The sequence below is a fragment of the Notamacropus eugenii genome, chromosome 1 (genome assembly GCF_028372415.1).
Source record: "Notamacropus eugenii isolate mMacEug1 chromosome 1, mMacEug1.pri_v2, whole genome shotgun sequence".
In the NCBI taxonomy this organism is placed as follows: Eukaryota; Metazoa; Chordata; class Mammalia; order Diprotodontia; family Macropodidae; genus Notamacropus; species Notamacropus eugenii.
The window spans coordinates 300,450,480-300,464,322 of NC_092872.1; the positions used below are offsets into that span (position 1 = coordinate 300,450,480).

Here is a 13,843-nt window from a genome sequence, read left to right on the forward strand (position 1 = left end):
AAATTTCCCAGTTACTCTATACAAGTCTTTTTTCTCTTTAGATTGTAAGCTTTTTGAGGACAGGATATAGCTTCATCTCCCTACTAGTAGGCACAAGTTCTTGCACATAGTAGGTGCCAATGAAATAATATTTGTAAAGCATTTAGTACAATGCCTGGGCCATAATAGGTACCTAATAAATGCTTCTTCCCTTGCCTTCCCTTCCATAAATGTTTGGCTATATAACTTTCTAAGGCTGATCTAAAATTAAATGCAAAATGTGGCACATTATTCATGTAAGGGAGAATATGTTATAGAATATTCTGCTTCCATTTTCTATTTTGAACAGCTAGGATTTTCATTACCATCATGAATTCACCAAAACGTGATTGATATATTAGGTGATCAATAAAATTACGCATCAACTCTCAAGTCTATCTTCAATTATAGCTGGAGAGGTCACTGACTCTTCCCTGGAAGCAGATGAGATTCACTTCTTCCTTGTTTTGACATATATTGAAAACCATATTTTACATGGGAACCTTGTCATTATGTTGTCAAGAGAGATAATATTGATGCCTTGAATATATATGGCATTTATCTTGAGTTCAAGATGCTTTAACAAATGTGTTTCTCTTCAGAATTGGTTTTTTTCTATGTAATATTAGTCCTGTGAGATAGAGAAAGGGCCCCAAGGTCAACCATCTCTTCATTTCTCCCCACCCTCCATCTGGAATCCTTTAGACTTTTTCATCATGCCCTTTCACAAGTGACTTCCACCTCCTCCCCTCCCTCACGTTCAGTATCCTTTTGTGTATCGACTCCTAGTAGACTATAAGTTCGTTGAGAACAGAGACTGTCCTTATTTTCCATCTTTGTATCCCCAGCATTTAGCATAGTGTCTGCCACATAGAAGGCAGTTAATAAATGTTTGTTGACTGACTAATTAAGTAACTTCCTAAAATTTAGGAAGATCTATATCTTATACTCAGTGGTCCTGTTTCCTTCACTTCTCTACTTTTTATATGAATCCTGTAATGATTATCAGGAATGTTCCTGAACTTTTGTTTTAACTTTAATTAGAGGTGGTAGTATAATTTCCTGTATTAAAACAATGCTATCTCTTTTTTGTTCATTTGTTTTGCGATAAACCTGTGATTTCATCAGGATAGTGAATGGAACTTAGAGTATTAGAGCTGCTTGAATGCAATGAGAGAGAAAATGACTCGCTCACAATCACGTGGCTAATGGGTATCAGAGGCAAGAACCCAATCTTTATTAATTCCAAGGCTGGCCCTATATCTACTATGCCATGTCTCTCATAGTACTACTGATATAATTGTTATTAGCAGTAATAATAATAATTTACATAGCTTTTAAAAGTTTTCAAAGAATTTTCCACGTACTTTCTCATTTGATCACAAGAACAACTTTGCAAAGTAGGTACCCCATTTTACAAAAGCAGAAACTTAAGGCTGAGACTTGCCCAGGGCTACACATATGGTAAGTGTCTGAAGAAGGATTAGAATTTAGACCTATAGTTAACATTAATTCCACAAATTGGTTATCAGGTTCACAAAACATTTCACATACTATTGTTACCGTAATAGGCTATTATGTTTTCTCTAGTGAGACTGTATCAAATTGGCCACATCAAACATCCCAGGGCAGTCCCAGTTGAGGAGAAAGTCAAGGATGAATATTGAGCCAAGAAATCTCATCAAGCTTTTCAAATGGAATCACTGGACAAAGAAATATGGATATGTGCCCTGAGCTTTAGTATTAACGAAGGATCAAAAATAGCCAGTTGAAGTTCCACAAAGAGAAGTTTTAGCCTTTTCAGTAGTTTTTCAACTAAATGTCAAGGATAGTAGAAATGGTAAATTCATTTAAGGTACAACCAAAAAGCAAGCTCTTTAAAGTAGAGCTTTGGTGAAAACATTTTAGATCTACCCTATGTGTTTTTGCCTTCACTACCATACTCTATTGGGACTTCCCTGCATAGGATTTCCATTTATGACGGTGAGAGCCCTGTGCTAAGAATGAGTAATGAGTACATAGTGGACACTGTCTTTGTGGATCAGAGAGAGGAATTAGGCCTTTGATTTGCTGCTAATATAAATATAAAAATAAAACTAGCAGCAGTGCATTTATTAATTTTACTTTTCAACTATCAAGCATTCATGTTCCCCTCTCACCTCTCCCAACAAAAAAGAAGGAAAAAAGAGAGGGAGAGAAAAAGACAGAGAAATAGATGGAGAGAGAAATAGAAAGAGGGAGGTGAAGGGAAGAGGGGAGGAATGAGAAAAAGAAGAAGAAAAAGATGGCGAGAGAAAAGAATAAGGGAGGGAGGAAGGAAGGTAAAAAAAAGGGAGGGAGAGAGGGTGGAAGGTACAGAAAGATAAAGAGAAGAAGAAAGAAGCCCCATATACAAAAACATAGTCAAGTAAAACATATTCCCATGGTGGTCTCATTAAAAAATAAATTTCTTATTCTGCAAATTAATTCACTTTTTCTTTGTCATGAGTTGGGCAGTATTCTTTATCAGACTTCTGGAATAATGGCTGAGCATTCAGTTGATCAGAGTTCTTAGTGTTTAGAAATTGTTCATTTTTATAGATTGATACTATAGTATAAATTGTTCATCTGATCCTTCTCACTTCATTCTGCATCAGTTCATACAAGTCTTTCTACATCTCTAACATTGTTTTCCCACATTTTTTATAACACAATAGTATTCCATCACATCCACATTCCACAGTTTGTTCAGTCATTCCTTGGTTGATGGACATTCCCTTAGTTTCCATATTTTTGTCATTTTTGATATCACACACCTTAATAAAAGTAAATAAAGTATAATCAGAGATACTAATCTCTTTTTTAATAAACATAGCCCTATGTAATTTAATTAAAAGATCATCAACACTGAGACTTTGAAGATAAAGGTATCACAAATTATCTTAATATTTACTGCTAAAAACACAAAATGGAATGGTAAAATGCAATCTCATCTGTATGTGTTATAGTGGATAGAATACTGGAGCCAGAGCCAGGAAGTTCTGGGCTGTAGTCCTGTTTCAAATATACTGTCTGTGAGAGCTTGGGCAGAGCACCTCTTAGTGCTCTAGGCAACTCTTTAAAATGATAAGTTACAGAGAAGGTGCCAACATGTGTTGGCAGAGGGAGTCTTCTCCTCCAGAAGAGTCCTATACCAGTGAAATAATACCCAGGACCAAAAGAGATAACATTTATGGAAAGAACATAGTACAGTGCCCGACATATAGTAGCTACTATATAAATCCTTATTCTTTTCCACCTTCCCTATCCCTATGTTGTCTGTCCTTGGTTTTCTATGTACTTTCCAACTTACTTTTACCTTAACAAATGAAACTCCATCACATACCTTATACAGAGCAGAAGTAGACGCAGATCCAACAGCAAACGCCACTCCTATGATTGAATCAGCGTGAAAATTATCTGCATATGCCATCATCACGATGCCCGTGATTGCCATTATTGCAGCAACTATCTGCCAAATGAAAGATGGAAATAGGAAAGTTGGATGTCACTTGCTTTACAGAAAGCATATCACAACCCAGTTGTCCCTTGGAATTGTATGAAAATTGCCAAATATCCCCTAAATAACTCTTCTGAATTTTCACATAGCAAGGGATGCTGAAGATCAAAGGAAGAACTCATAATAAGAGTATGTGTATGTTCACGAAAATTCCAGCAATCAGTGAGGTAACTGGGCTTCTTTGTTATTTAGTGAGCATACCTTCATTTTATTCTTTTAGCCAAGATCATCATAGGTTCACGTCGAGATGAGGCCAACTCTAAATGACTTGTGGGACCCCACAGTTAAATTTTCAGTTACAACTCAGAAATCACAATGCTAGAAATCAGGGCTTCAGTTACCGTTTTATCTATTCTTTAGACTTAAGAAAGTCTTAATAATGCAGACTAAAGTAAAAAGTATGTGTCTATTTTTGCATATTATATTTTACATACTAAAAAGTTAACAGTATACCATTTCTCTATAGACATAAAGTCTATAGAGACGTCGTGGAAGGCTCAGGGAATCAAGCAATCAACTGAAGGCCTGGAGACTTAAGGCTAATACTAATTATTATAAGAACTATAATTTATATAGCACCTTAAAGTTTATAGAATATTTTACATCTGTTTTCCCATTTTAAAGAAATAATTTCAAGAACAAATTATCTCCAGCCTATCTTCATCCATGGTGAATCATTTGGCCTCAATCAACTCAAGGTATAGTAAGTCTATTAATACTCTTTCCTATTGGACTAATTTATGCTTCTGGGCTTACCAACCTGGAAAAACCTAAAATGATGAAATTCCCAAACTAATTTTGGCAAAGCACTTGCGCAGTCTGAGAAAACTTCTTTGCTAGCTGATGTTTTTTTTTCTACATGGGTTCTGAGTATTACCTTATAAATCATCTATTCCTGTGAAAAATATTACCATAAATGTAATCCCCATACTCCTGACTTGATATTACCAAGAAATTATTATAACAGATGTGGTCCTATATCTATATCTATATAACTATAGACTCACATGGGGCTGATGCAGAAGAAAACATCTTTGTTAATGACCACAAAGAGCAAGCATATGTTTGGTCTTACTGTAGACTCAGATTAAGCATCCTATATGAAATACAAGGAAAACACTTGGCAAAAGGCACAGAATAAGAGCCAATTTGTCAGAAATGAAAAACTGTCTTCATAAGATATTATCTGAAGGATTTTTTTGATATGAGGCATTTCTTACTCATGTACCCTTAAGCCACCAGACTTGTGTTTTGTACTAGAGTTCAAACTATAGGGAATAGAATTGAATGCATACACTATGAGGTGTTGAGGAAAATTTCCAAAAAAAAGTAATAGTCTCATAAATAAAGATGATTAGGGGGTTACCTAGAAGTAGTAAATATGGAAAACTTGAAAGAATTATCTTCTCTTTTGATTTGAGGATTTTTAGCTCAGATGGGAATTTTAATAGATAATCAAGGACAGTCATTTTCAAGTTCATATGAAGAGGCATCATATATTACCCCCGTAACCTGGGTGTTAGTACCACCTTGAAAAATGGCAAATTAGCTAAGCAGTTATACACACATTTATTTAGTTGGATTCCTTTCACAGAAGGTGAAGTCAGAGAAAAAAATTAAATCTGCATCCTTTTCCCCTGATCCCTCCCACCTATATTTGTTTTGATCAAATGGATGGATGATTATTTCTGAAGTGAATTTAATTAATCATGGTGCTGATTCTTCATGATTTTTAAAAACATAACCTTGATATTTCATATCAAGATGCTTAAAGTGTTTCTATCCATGGGCAACAAGGGTACATAGGCTACAGAATCAGGCAAAGTGATAACTATATTTTATATGTCTATTCACCATAACATGACATGGCATTTATTATTTGGGGATTGATTGTTCATTGATTAACATGAAAATATGTGTGACAATTCTATTTTGAGTTTTCTAACAACATGAATTGAAATTTGGCAAAATCCCATCCATTTTATGGCAATTTAAAATGAAAGCTATGATGATCTCCTTGAAGATCCTCATTACAATCATAGTTCATGTGCCCATGCAAACATGGAATTGGGCTATTTAAGTTGACACACCAATTTCACTGCCTTGATTGTCTTAGTGGAGAATAGTATTTTTACTTCAGAGAGCACAAGAGAGCTGTAAACTGAGTTCCAAAAACAATGACATTGTGAGAAAAAGTTTTTCTCTTAACTTCATGTGCAGTGATTTATAGGTGATAGAGTCACAAAGTAAGAAGACAAACTGACTCATTAATCAGATTTTCATCCAATTCACAAAAGTATCTGAGAGATCTGTTTCTACATGATCAAATTCTAATCCATAGTAATTTTTGATGAATTCTCTTGCAAACCAGATTGCAAGGGGAGCATAGCTAATTTGGATAATTTGAGAAAATATGACATATAAATCTTTAATGATCTCAATTTAGTAATTCAAACTACCCAAAGCACATGAATTAATTGCACAGCATAGGTTTGCTTTATCAATGCAGACTGTAAAACATACAATTAAAATTCCCAGAGAACGACCTCAGCATGAGATCTAGATTTCATGAATTTTTAGAGTCCAATTATTTATCCCAAAGGAAGGTAAATTGGTTCTGATTGTGGATGGTGGGAATACATAGGACTATCTCTTTCAGATTCAAACCATTTAGATTCTGTATATATGAGGCTCTTAAAAATGTTATGGATTAAATCTATACAGCATTAAAAAAATAACAATAGCATTTATCTCCGTAGTATTTTGAATAAAAATATGAAATATATAAATGCAAAATAAGTTTATGTGATATATAAATATAAGTGTATGATTGAATTAGCCCTGGTAAGGGAGGTTTTATGATTATTCTCATTTTAAAGATGAAGAAACTGAGGCAGACAGAAGTTAAATGGATTATCTAGAATCACACAGCTAGTAAGCATCTGAGGCTGAATTGGAATTCAGGTCTTCTTAATTCCAGGTCCCAGTGCTGTATTCTCTAGGGTTTTCATAAATTAATGCACATTTTCTGGAGGTTCTCTAAAAATTCAATTGCTTGGTTCGGTTCTAATTTCTAACCAATCATGGAGATTTAAAACAAATAACAAAACAAGACAAAAAATAAATAAGAAGGAAAGACCCTCAAAAGAAACTGTATTAAAGTGGAAGAAGCCTCAGTTAGTGAAAATGTTTTGCCTGCATTATGATCACAAAATTATCAGTTTCATTTTTTAATCTTTCAAAACATATTGAGGCTTTCATGTCAACATAACTACAGTATTACCCAATGAAACAACACTGTCCCAAAGGGGAAAAAAAATTCATCTTATTCTCCCAACAGCATAATTCTATTGCTTTTTTCCCCTGTGTCATCATTACTACCTTGCCCTAGCTTCAGTCTTTGGAATAGATCCTTGAGTTTCGTCCTTATTGTCTGGTGACCTCAGAATAATAATAAAATCAACAGCATTATCAATATTTCTTTTCTTTGAAAAAATAATCTTATCTTTGAAACAGCACGTGCAGGTGGGCTGTCCCTGATCTTCCCTATAGGTTGGTGTGCTTCCTCCACACTACACATCCAGAGAAAGCTGGCATAGAATCTTAAAGACCTGAATAAATGATCATGTCTACCTTTTGCCCTGTCACTAATGTCACCTTTTGAAGCTTGATGGGACAGTAAAACAAAAGGAAAGAAAGGCTCTTCTTTTACTTCCTTTTGAAGGCAGAGATTAACCAAGAGCAATGGAGAGCAGAGAAAATATTAAGAACCACAAACATATAGTTTCTACTTACCAAAAAAAAAAACAAAAACTAGAAAAGGTTAAAAAGTGTTTGTTGCCTTGCTCTCTCTGTGAAAGCCTTTTCAAGTATCCACAGTCATACAGGGTCATTAAACTTCACTAGATGCTAGAGCTAAGAGTATATGGAAATCAACAAGGACTCCAGACTTACAAAAACCTAAAGAAACGTTTAGGTGTATAAGAAATGAAAGAAAACTGAGATAGGAGGGAAGCCGAAAACTGGGAAAGAATTTTTTTCAACTAGTGTCTGTGATAAAGGCTTCATTCCTAAAATATATAAAGAACTGAGTCAAATTTACAAGAATACGAGTCATTCCCCAATTGACAAATGATCAAAGGATATGAATAGGCAGTTTTCAGAGGAAGAAATTAAAGCTATGAAAAAATGTTCTAAATCACTATTAATTACAGAGATGTAAGTCAAAACAGCTCTGAGGTACCACATCACACCTATCAGATTGGTTAACATGACAAAATAGGAAGATGATAAATGTTGGAGAAGGTATAGGAGAATAGGCATACTAATTCATTGTTGGTGGAGTTGTGAGCTGATCCAGCCATTCTGGAGAGCAATTTGGAACTATGCCCAAAGGGCTACAAAAATGTGCATACCCTTTGACCCAGCAATAGTGCTTCTAGGGCTGTATCCCAAAGAGATAATACAAATGGGAAAAGGTCTCATATGTACAAAAACATTTATAGCAGCTCTTTTTGTGGTGGCCAAGAACTGGAAATTGAGGGAATGTTCATCAATTGGGTAATGGCTGAGCAAGTTGTGGTATATGAATATAATGGCATACTATTGTGCTATAAGAAATGATGAACAGGCATACTTCAGAAAAACCTGGAAAGACTCATATGAACTGATCTTGTGTGAAATGAGTAGAACCAGAATAACATTATACACAGTAACAGCCAAAGGGTGTGAGGACTGTTTCTGATAGACTTATCCCTACAAAGCAATTCAAGGACTTAATACATTCCCAAAGGACTCTTGATGCAAAATGCCATCCACATTCAGAGAAAGAACTATGGAATTGGATTGCAGAATGAAGCAGACTATTTTCTCTTGCATTATGTTTCACTTTGTTTGGGTTTTTCTCATGGTTTCTCCCATTTGTTTTAATTCTTCTATGCAACATGACTAATGTGAAAATGTGTTTAATAAGAAAGTATGTGTAGAACCCACATAAGATTGTATGCCATCTCAGGGAGGGAGGGGGGAGAACATTTAAAACTTATGGAAGTTATTGTTGAAAATTGAAAATAAGTAAACTAATTTTAAAAAAAAGAAATGAAATAACTAGGACTATTATCATAAGAGGTTTAGACATAATGCCAACTCTGAGCTACAGCCAATGAAAATCACATTGCCTCTCCCGTTGGTATTCATATAGGTGAAATCAAATTAAACAGACTTCTCAGGTAACTTTGAAGAAGGTTTGATGAGCCTGATGTAGGGAGAGAAAAGATATAACTACCTTCTTTACCTCAGTAATAGAGAAGGGAGGAATAAGCAGGCTGATTATATGTATGGGGAATTCAGATATTTTTCTGACACTGGTGTTAGAGATTTTTTTCTCTTCCACTGCATACTTAGCTAAAGCATCTTCTGGCACTACACTTCTGAACCCTACAAGTAGGGTTCCCCAAAGAGTATAGAGCAATTACCCTAATTTACCATATCTAGAAAGAATCCTAGAAAATATCAAACTCTGTCCCACACATCCTGTTCATTGCTTGATTGTTTCAATCCCTGGAATACCACAAAGTCTCCTCAGTGAAATCTATCACTATTCAAAAGAGATTGATTTAAGCATACTTGCTGGAAAACTAAGTCGATAAAAATGTATATTTCCTAATTAGGATATGCAACAGGGCAGACAGTCCACTGAGTCCATCAATATTATTGAACAAGGACTGCTGTTGATAGTGGGTTGTGCTCAAAGTTGGGAGGGAGTAAGAAATTAGCAGCTGTGTGGTATTGTAATAGAGCACTGGACTTAAAAATGTGAATTTAAATCTTGTCTCAGACCCTTACTAGCTGTGTGACCCTGGACAGGTCATTTAACTGCCACCTGCCTTAGTTTCCTCATCTATAAAATGGAGAAGATAATAGCCCCTATCTCACAGAGTTATTGCAAGGATAAAATGGAATAATACTTGTAAACACTTTGCAAACTTTAAAGTGCTATGGAAATGCTAGTCATTATTATTAGCTGGGAAGCAGCGCTGTATTTTCAATTCTTTTAAGGGTGATACTGCAAGAGTGTAGTGTGGCTGTTTCTGGGGATAGAGGCATGATCAAAGTGCCAACTCTGCTACTTCTTAACTTCTTCACAATCTTTTTCTCCCTTCAGGGACCTCTCTCTGAAGAGAATCTGGAACAGCTTGTCTTTTCTCTTGAGGCTGGAAGCCAAAAGACCAAGATCTTGTTTCTTTCAAGCTCTCATTACCTCTGATTCTTGCAAATGCCAATAGGCACCTGGAACAATGAGTAATCAATCTCCACCAATAAGGAGGATCTTATGTGAATGGGCTTTGAGTCATGAGTTATACTATAAAATAGCATCTTATAAATTCTGCTATTATCTTAGTCATAAGCTATGGCATCAAACCATGAAATATAAAGATCTTAAAAAGATGAAAATTACAAGCCAACATGATGCATGTGATACATGTAGGCAGGTTTCAACATATTATTAATTATGACTGGTAAAGAAATTACAAAAAATGACATCATCAAAGATATGTGCAATTAGAAAAATAAATGTGCCAATTGTGAAGTGAGGCTTAGAGATGATAGATGTGATAGTTCCATGCTACATGATGCCCTACACATAGACAGATAGAAAAGAAATTTAAAAGAACGTCTTCAACATGTTGTTGGTCTTCTGTGAATTATCAAAAAAAAAGATGTGGACATGAATCAGATGGGATGGGAAGGTGTGGCAGGATTCCAATCTGTAGGAGTAAAGGTAGCACCCACATTAATGATATCACATGTCTAGCCAACTGTCCAAGTAGAAATGAACAAGGAAAGAGGAAATGATTCCAAGTTTCCAGTTGAAACTGAACAATAAATAGCTCAGATAAATGAAAATACTTTTTTTTTCAAAGTCCTGCTTGCAGTCACTCTGGAAAGCTATGCATTAGTCTATTGAGATATCGAATAATCATGAAAAACTAGGTTAAGCTGAAATACTCAAGGAAGTCCATATAAGTCTCTGAGTTCCTCCATACCTCACCTAGAGCCACCAAATAATTGCATTTTGCATAATGAATATTGGACCCTTAGGTGACTGGGAAATGTGTGCATGCTGAACTGGAAATATAAATCTTTATATACTAAGATCCTATAAGATAGCTGGTACTTATTGAATTATTAGAGGCAGTAAGAATACAATAGATAGAAGGCTGGACCTGGAGTCAAGAGGATTGGGGTTTAATTTTGGCCTCAGATACTTACTCACCCTCTGTCTCATTTCCATCATTTGTAAAATGTAGATGATAATAATAGTGTCTTCTGGAATTATTGTGAGGATCAAACGAGATGATGTTTGTAAAGTCCTTTGCAAAACTTGAAGCACGATATAAATGTTAACAGTAATAGTTAGCTAATATTAGTAGCAATAACTAATATCAATAGTAATAACTAATCTTTCTACTACTGCTGCTGCCACTGCCACCGCCATCACCATCACCACCACAACCACTATTACTACTACGACTACTGCTACTACTACTACTACTACTACTACTACTACTACTACTACTACTACTACTACTACTATTACTACTACTACTACTACTACTACTACTACTACTACTACTACTACTGCCACTGCTACTACTACTACAATTAGCTATATCTATTTATTTATCTATTTTTTCGTGTGGAGAAAGGAAATTTTGGATGCCAGGGGAAATTTTTCCAAAATAGAAAAGGCCTTAGGAAGAGGTATTGGATCTTTAAGGAAGGTTTTGATTTTTACATTTTAAACTCAGTTTACAACAAAGTGGAACTGGCAGCAGAATGTGAGACAGAAGCCCATTCATCTCAGAGATCAATATTTTATTAAGCTGTAACCTCTGGTCAATATGAATTTGAAAAATTCCAGCTAAAGCATATAGTACATTTGGCACACAGCAAGTTCTTAAGAAATGTTTGTCAAATTTGAATTTCCATGAAGCCTGCCAATTTTCATGGAACTTTCTAAATTGGCTGCAATTGCTATTTAAAAATACTTTGAAGATGAAAAATATACATGAATATGGGAGCAGTGACTTACTTTTGACAACAGAAAACTAGATGTGTCACGTTATTTTTCTCTGAGTTATTGAGTTTATATTTCATAATTTGTGTCAAACTAGTCACTGTACATTTTAAGACTTCTTGTGAGCATTGATTTCTGGCAAACTACATTACTATATGAAACTCATGCTTATCACAGCCGACACACCCAGTTCTGCCCGTGAGTCTATTTTGGCATTAAAAATATGCAGGTTAGTCCGACCATCTTCCTGGACCCCCTTGGAATGAAGCAAATGAGGATAATGGCGAGCCATCTGTTTCTCAACAACTGGAGCTGTAGTATGAACCAAAAATACACTTTCCAGCCAAATGTCCAAAGGCAAATCCAGTAGCTGGAAGAAAGCAGTCTAACTGGATGGATTCTGAAGGAGCTATGCTTTGAAATTATTTATAGATGCAGGAGACAAGTAATAGATATATTTATGCTGTTGGTACTATATTTCTACTTTAATTTCTCAAATGACCTAATTACACATGTTCTCAGGAGGCCTCCAGGGGCAAAGAAATGCCGATGCTGTCAAAAGACAAAATGTTGAACGTGTTTTGAAACTTCTCATACACCATGGCCTGATTATGAGCATCATTAAAATTTCACTTTGACATTTTTCTGGAATATGACACTATTTAATATTCACAGTAAGAAATGAAGCAATTTCTGATAGCTAAAGATGGGAATATCTGACTTCTATCAGCAGGTCAGTCACTGATTTTCAATGCATTGCTCTTTAAATACCAAGTTCTAGAGAGTTTAAGTGATATGGTCAAAATTACAAAAACTAGAAATTAGCAACGTTGAGGTTCTCACCCATAGCCCCTGACTTCATTTGTTGCCGTATACCACACTGCTTAAATGTGTGTGTACGATTATTTTTGTCTGGAGTATCTTAAATAAACATAACCTTCTTTTAAAGCAAAGTTTCTCATCATGCCTATAATTGAAAAAAAATCTCCATTATAGCACAGCTATTTTCTCACAGGGGAAATCTAATGGTTTATATTCTGGAATATGAATCATCCTTTTGCTGGGAACAGTCCAAGGCTCCTTATGTCTCCCCTACTCCCTTTTCATTTTCTATAGTAAAGAAGCAAAGATTTTATTATGTCTACATGGGACCAACTTGCCACTGGTCAAGATTCATTGGTGTTAGGGGCAGCACAAATGACTTCATCCTTATTTCCTTTGGGTCTTAATTCTAAAATTAGCTACAAGAAAATCTCTTACTATGAATTTCTTTTCCTAGTGGCTATTATTAATTGATTCACATGATTGTTCTCTGTAATTAACACTATTCTATAAAGAAAGTTTGCTGCTTATTTAGTATTATCTGCAAAGACTGATCAAGATTTCTAGCCTGAAAAAGAGAATGCTTAAAATGGACATTACTGTAGGAATATAAATTTAGAGTCAGAAGGGACTTTCAAGTTCATCTAGATCCACCCTCCCCCTCCCATTTTACTTATCCGAGAAAACTGAGGTCTAAAGAGATTAAATGACTTGGCCAAGATCAAAGTCAGGATTCAATCGCAGATACTGAAGTCCAGATATAAGACCTTTTCCACAGCTTCCTAATAGCTGTTTTTTTAATATTTATATCTCCAAATAGATAATATTTGTAAAGTGCTTAATGAAGTCCCTGGTCCATCAGTATTATACAAATACTTTTTAATTTCTTTCCATTTAAAGGGTTGTCATGTGGAAAAGAGAGTAACAATAATAGCTAATATTTTATAGCTCCTATTATGTGCCAAGTGCTTTACAATTATTATCTCATTTTATTCCCAAAACAACCCTGGGAGATAAGTGATATTATTTTCCTGATTTTCAGATGTGGAAACTGAGGCAAACATATTAAGTGACCTACTCAGGGGCACACAACCACTATCTGAGACTGTGTTTGAACTTGGTCGTGGTGATTCCATGTCTAGAGCTTTATACCCTGAGCTACCTAACAGCCCCAGATTAGATTTATTGTGTTTGGTCCCCAGAAGACAGAACTAGGAACAAGAGATGGGAGTTGCAAAGAGGCAGATTGAGGGTTGATATAAGATAAAAATTCTATAATAAATCAATTAATAAGTATCTATTAAGGGAATGCTACATGCCATACCTCTCTGATATTTAGATCTGTTTGGCTGCTGGAGAGGTGGAGGCTAGGGGAGTGAGTTCCT

General features: G+C 35.3%; 1 protein-coding gene across 1 annotated transcript in view; it reads right to left on the reverse strand.

The window, feature by feature from the left end:
* The window catches only part of SLC35F4 (solute carrier family 35 member F4), a 283,544-nt gene that overhangs the window by 21,276 nt on the left and 248,425 nt on the right, over positions 1-13,843 (reverse strand). Inside the window, exon 5 of the mRNA XM_072640677.1 lies at positions 3,383-3,508. Coding sequence (XP_072496778.1) covers positions 3,383-3,508 — 126 coding nt within the window. The remainder of the gene's footprint in view (positions 1-3,382; positions 3,509-13,843) is intronic.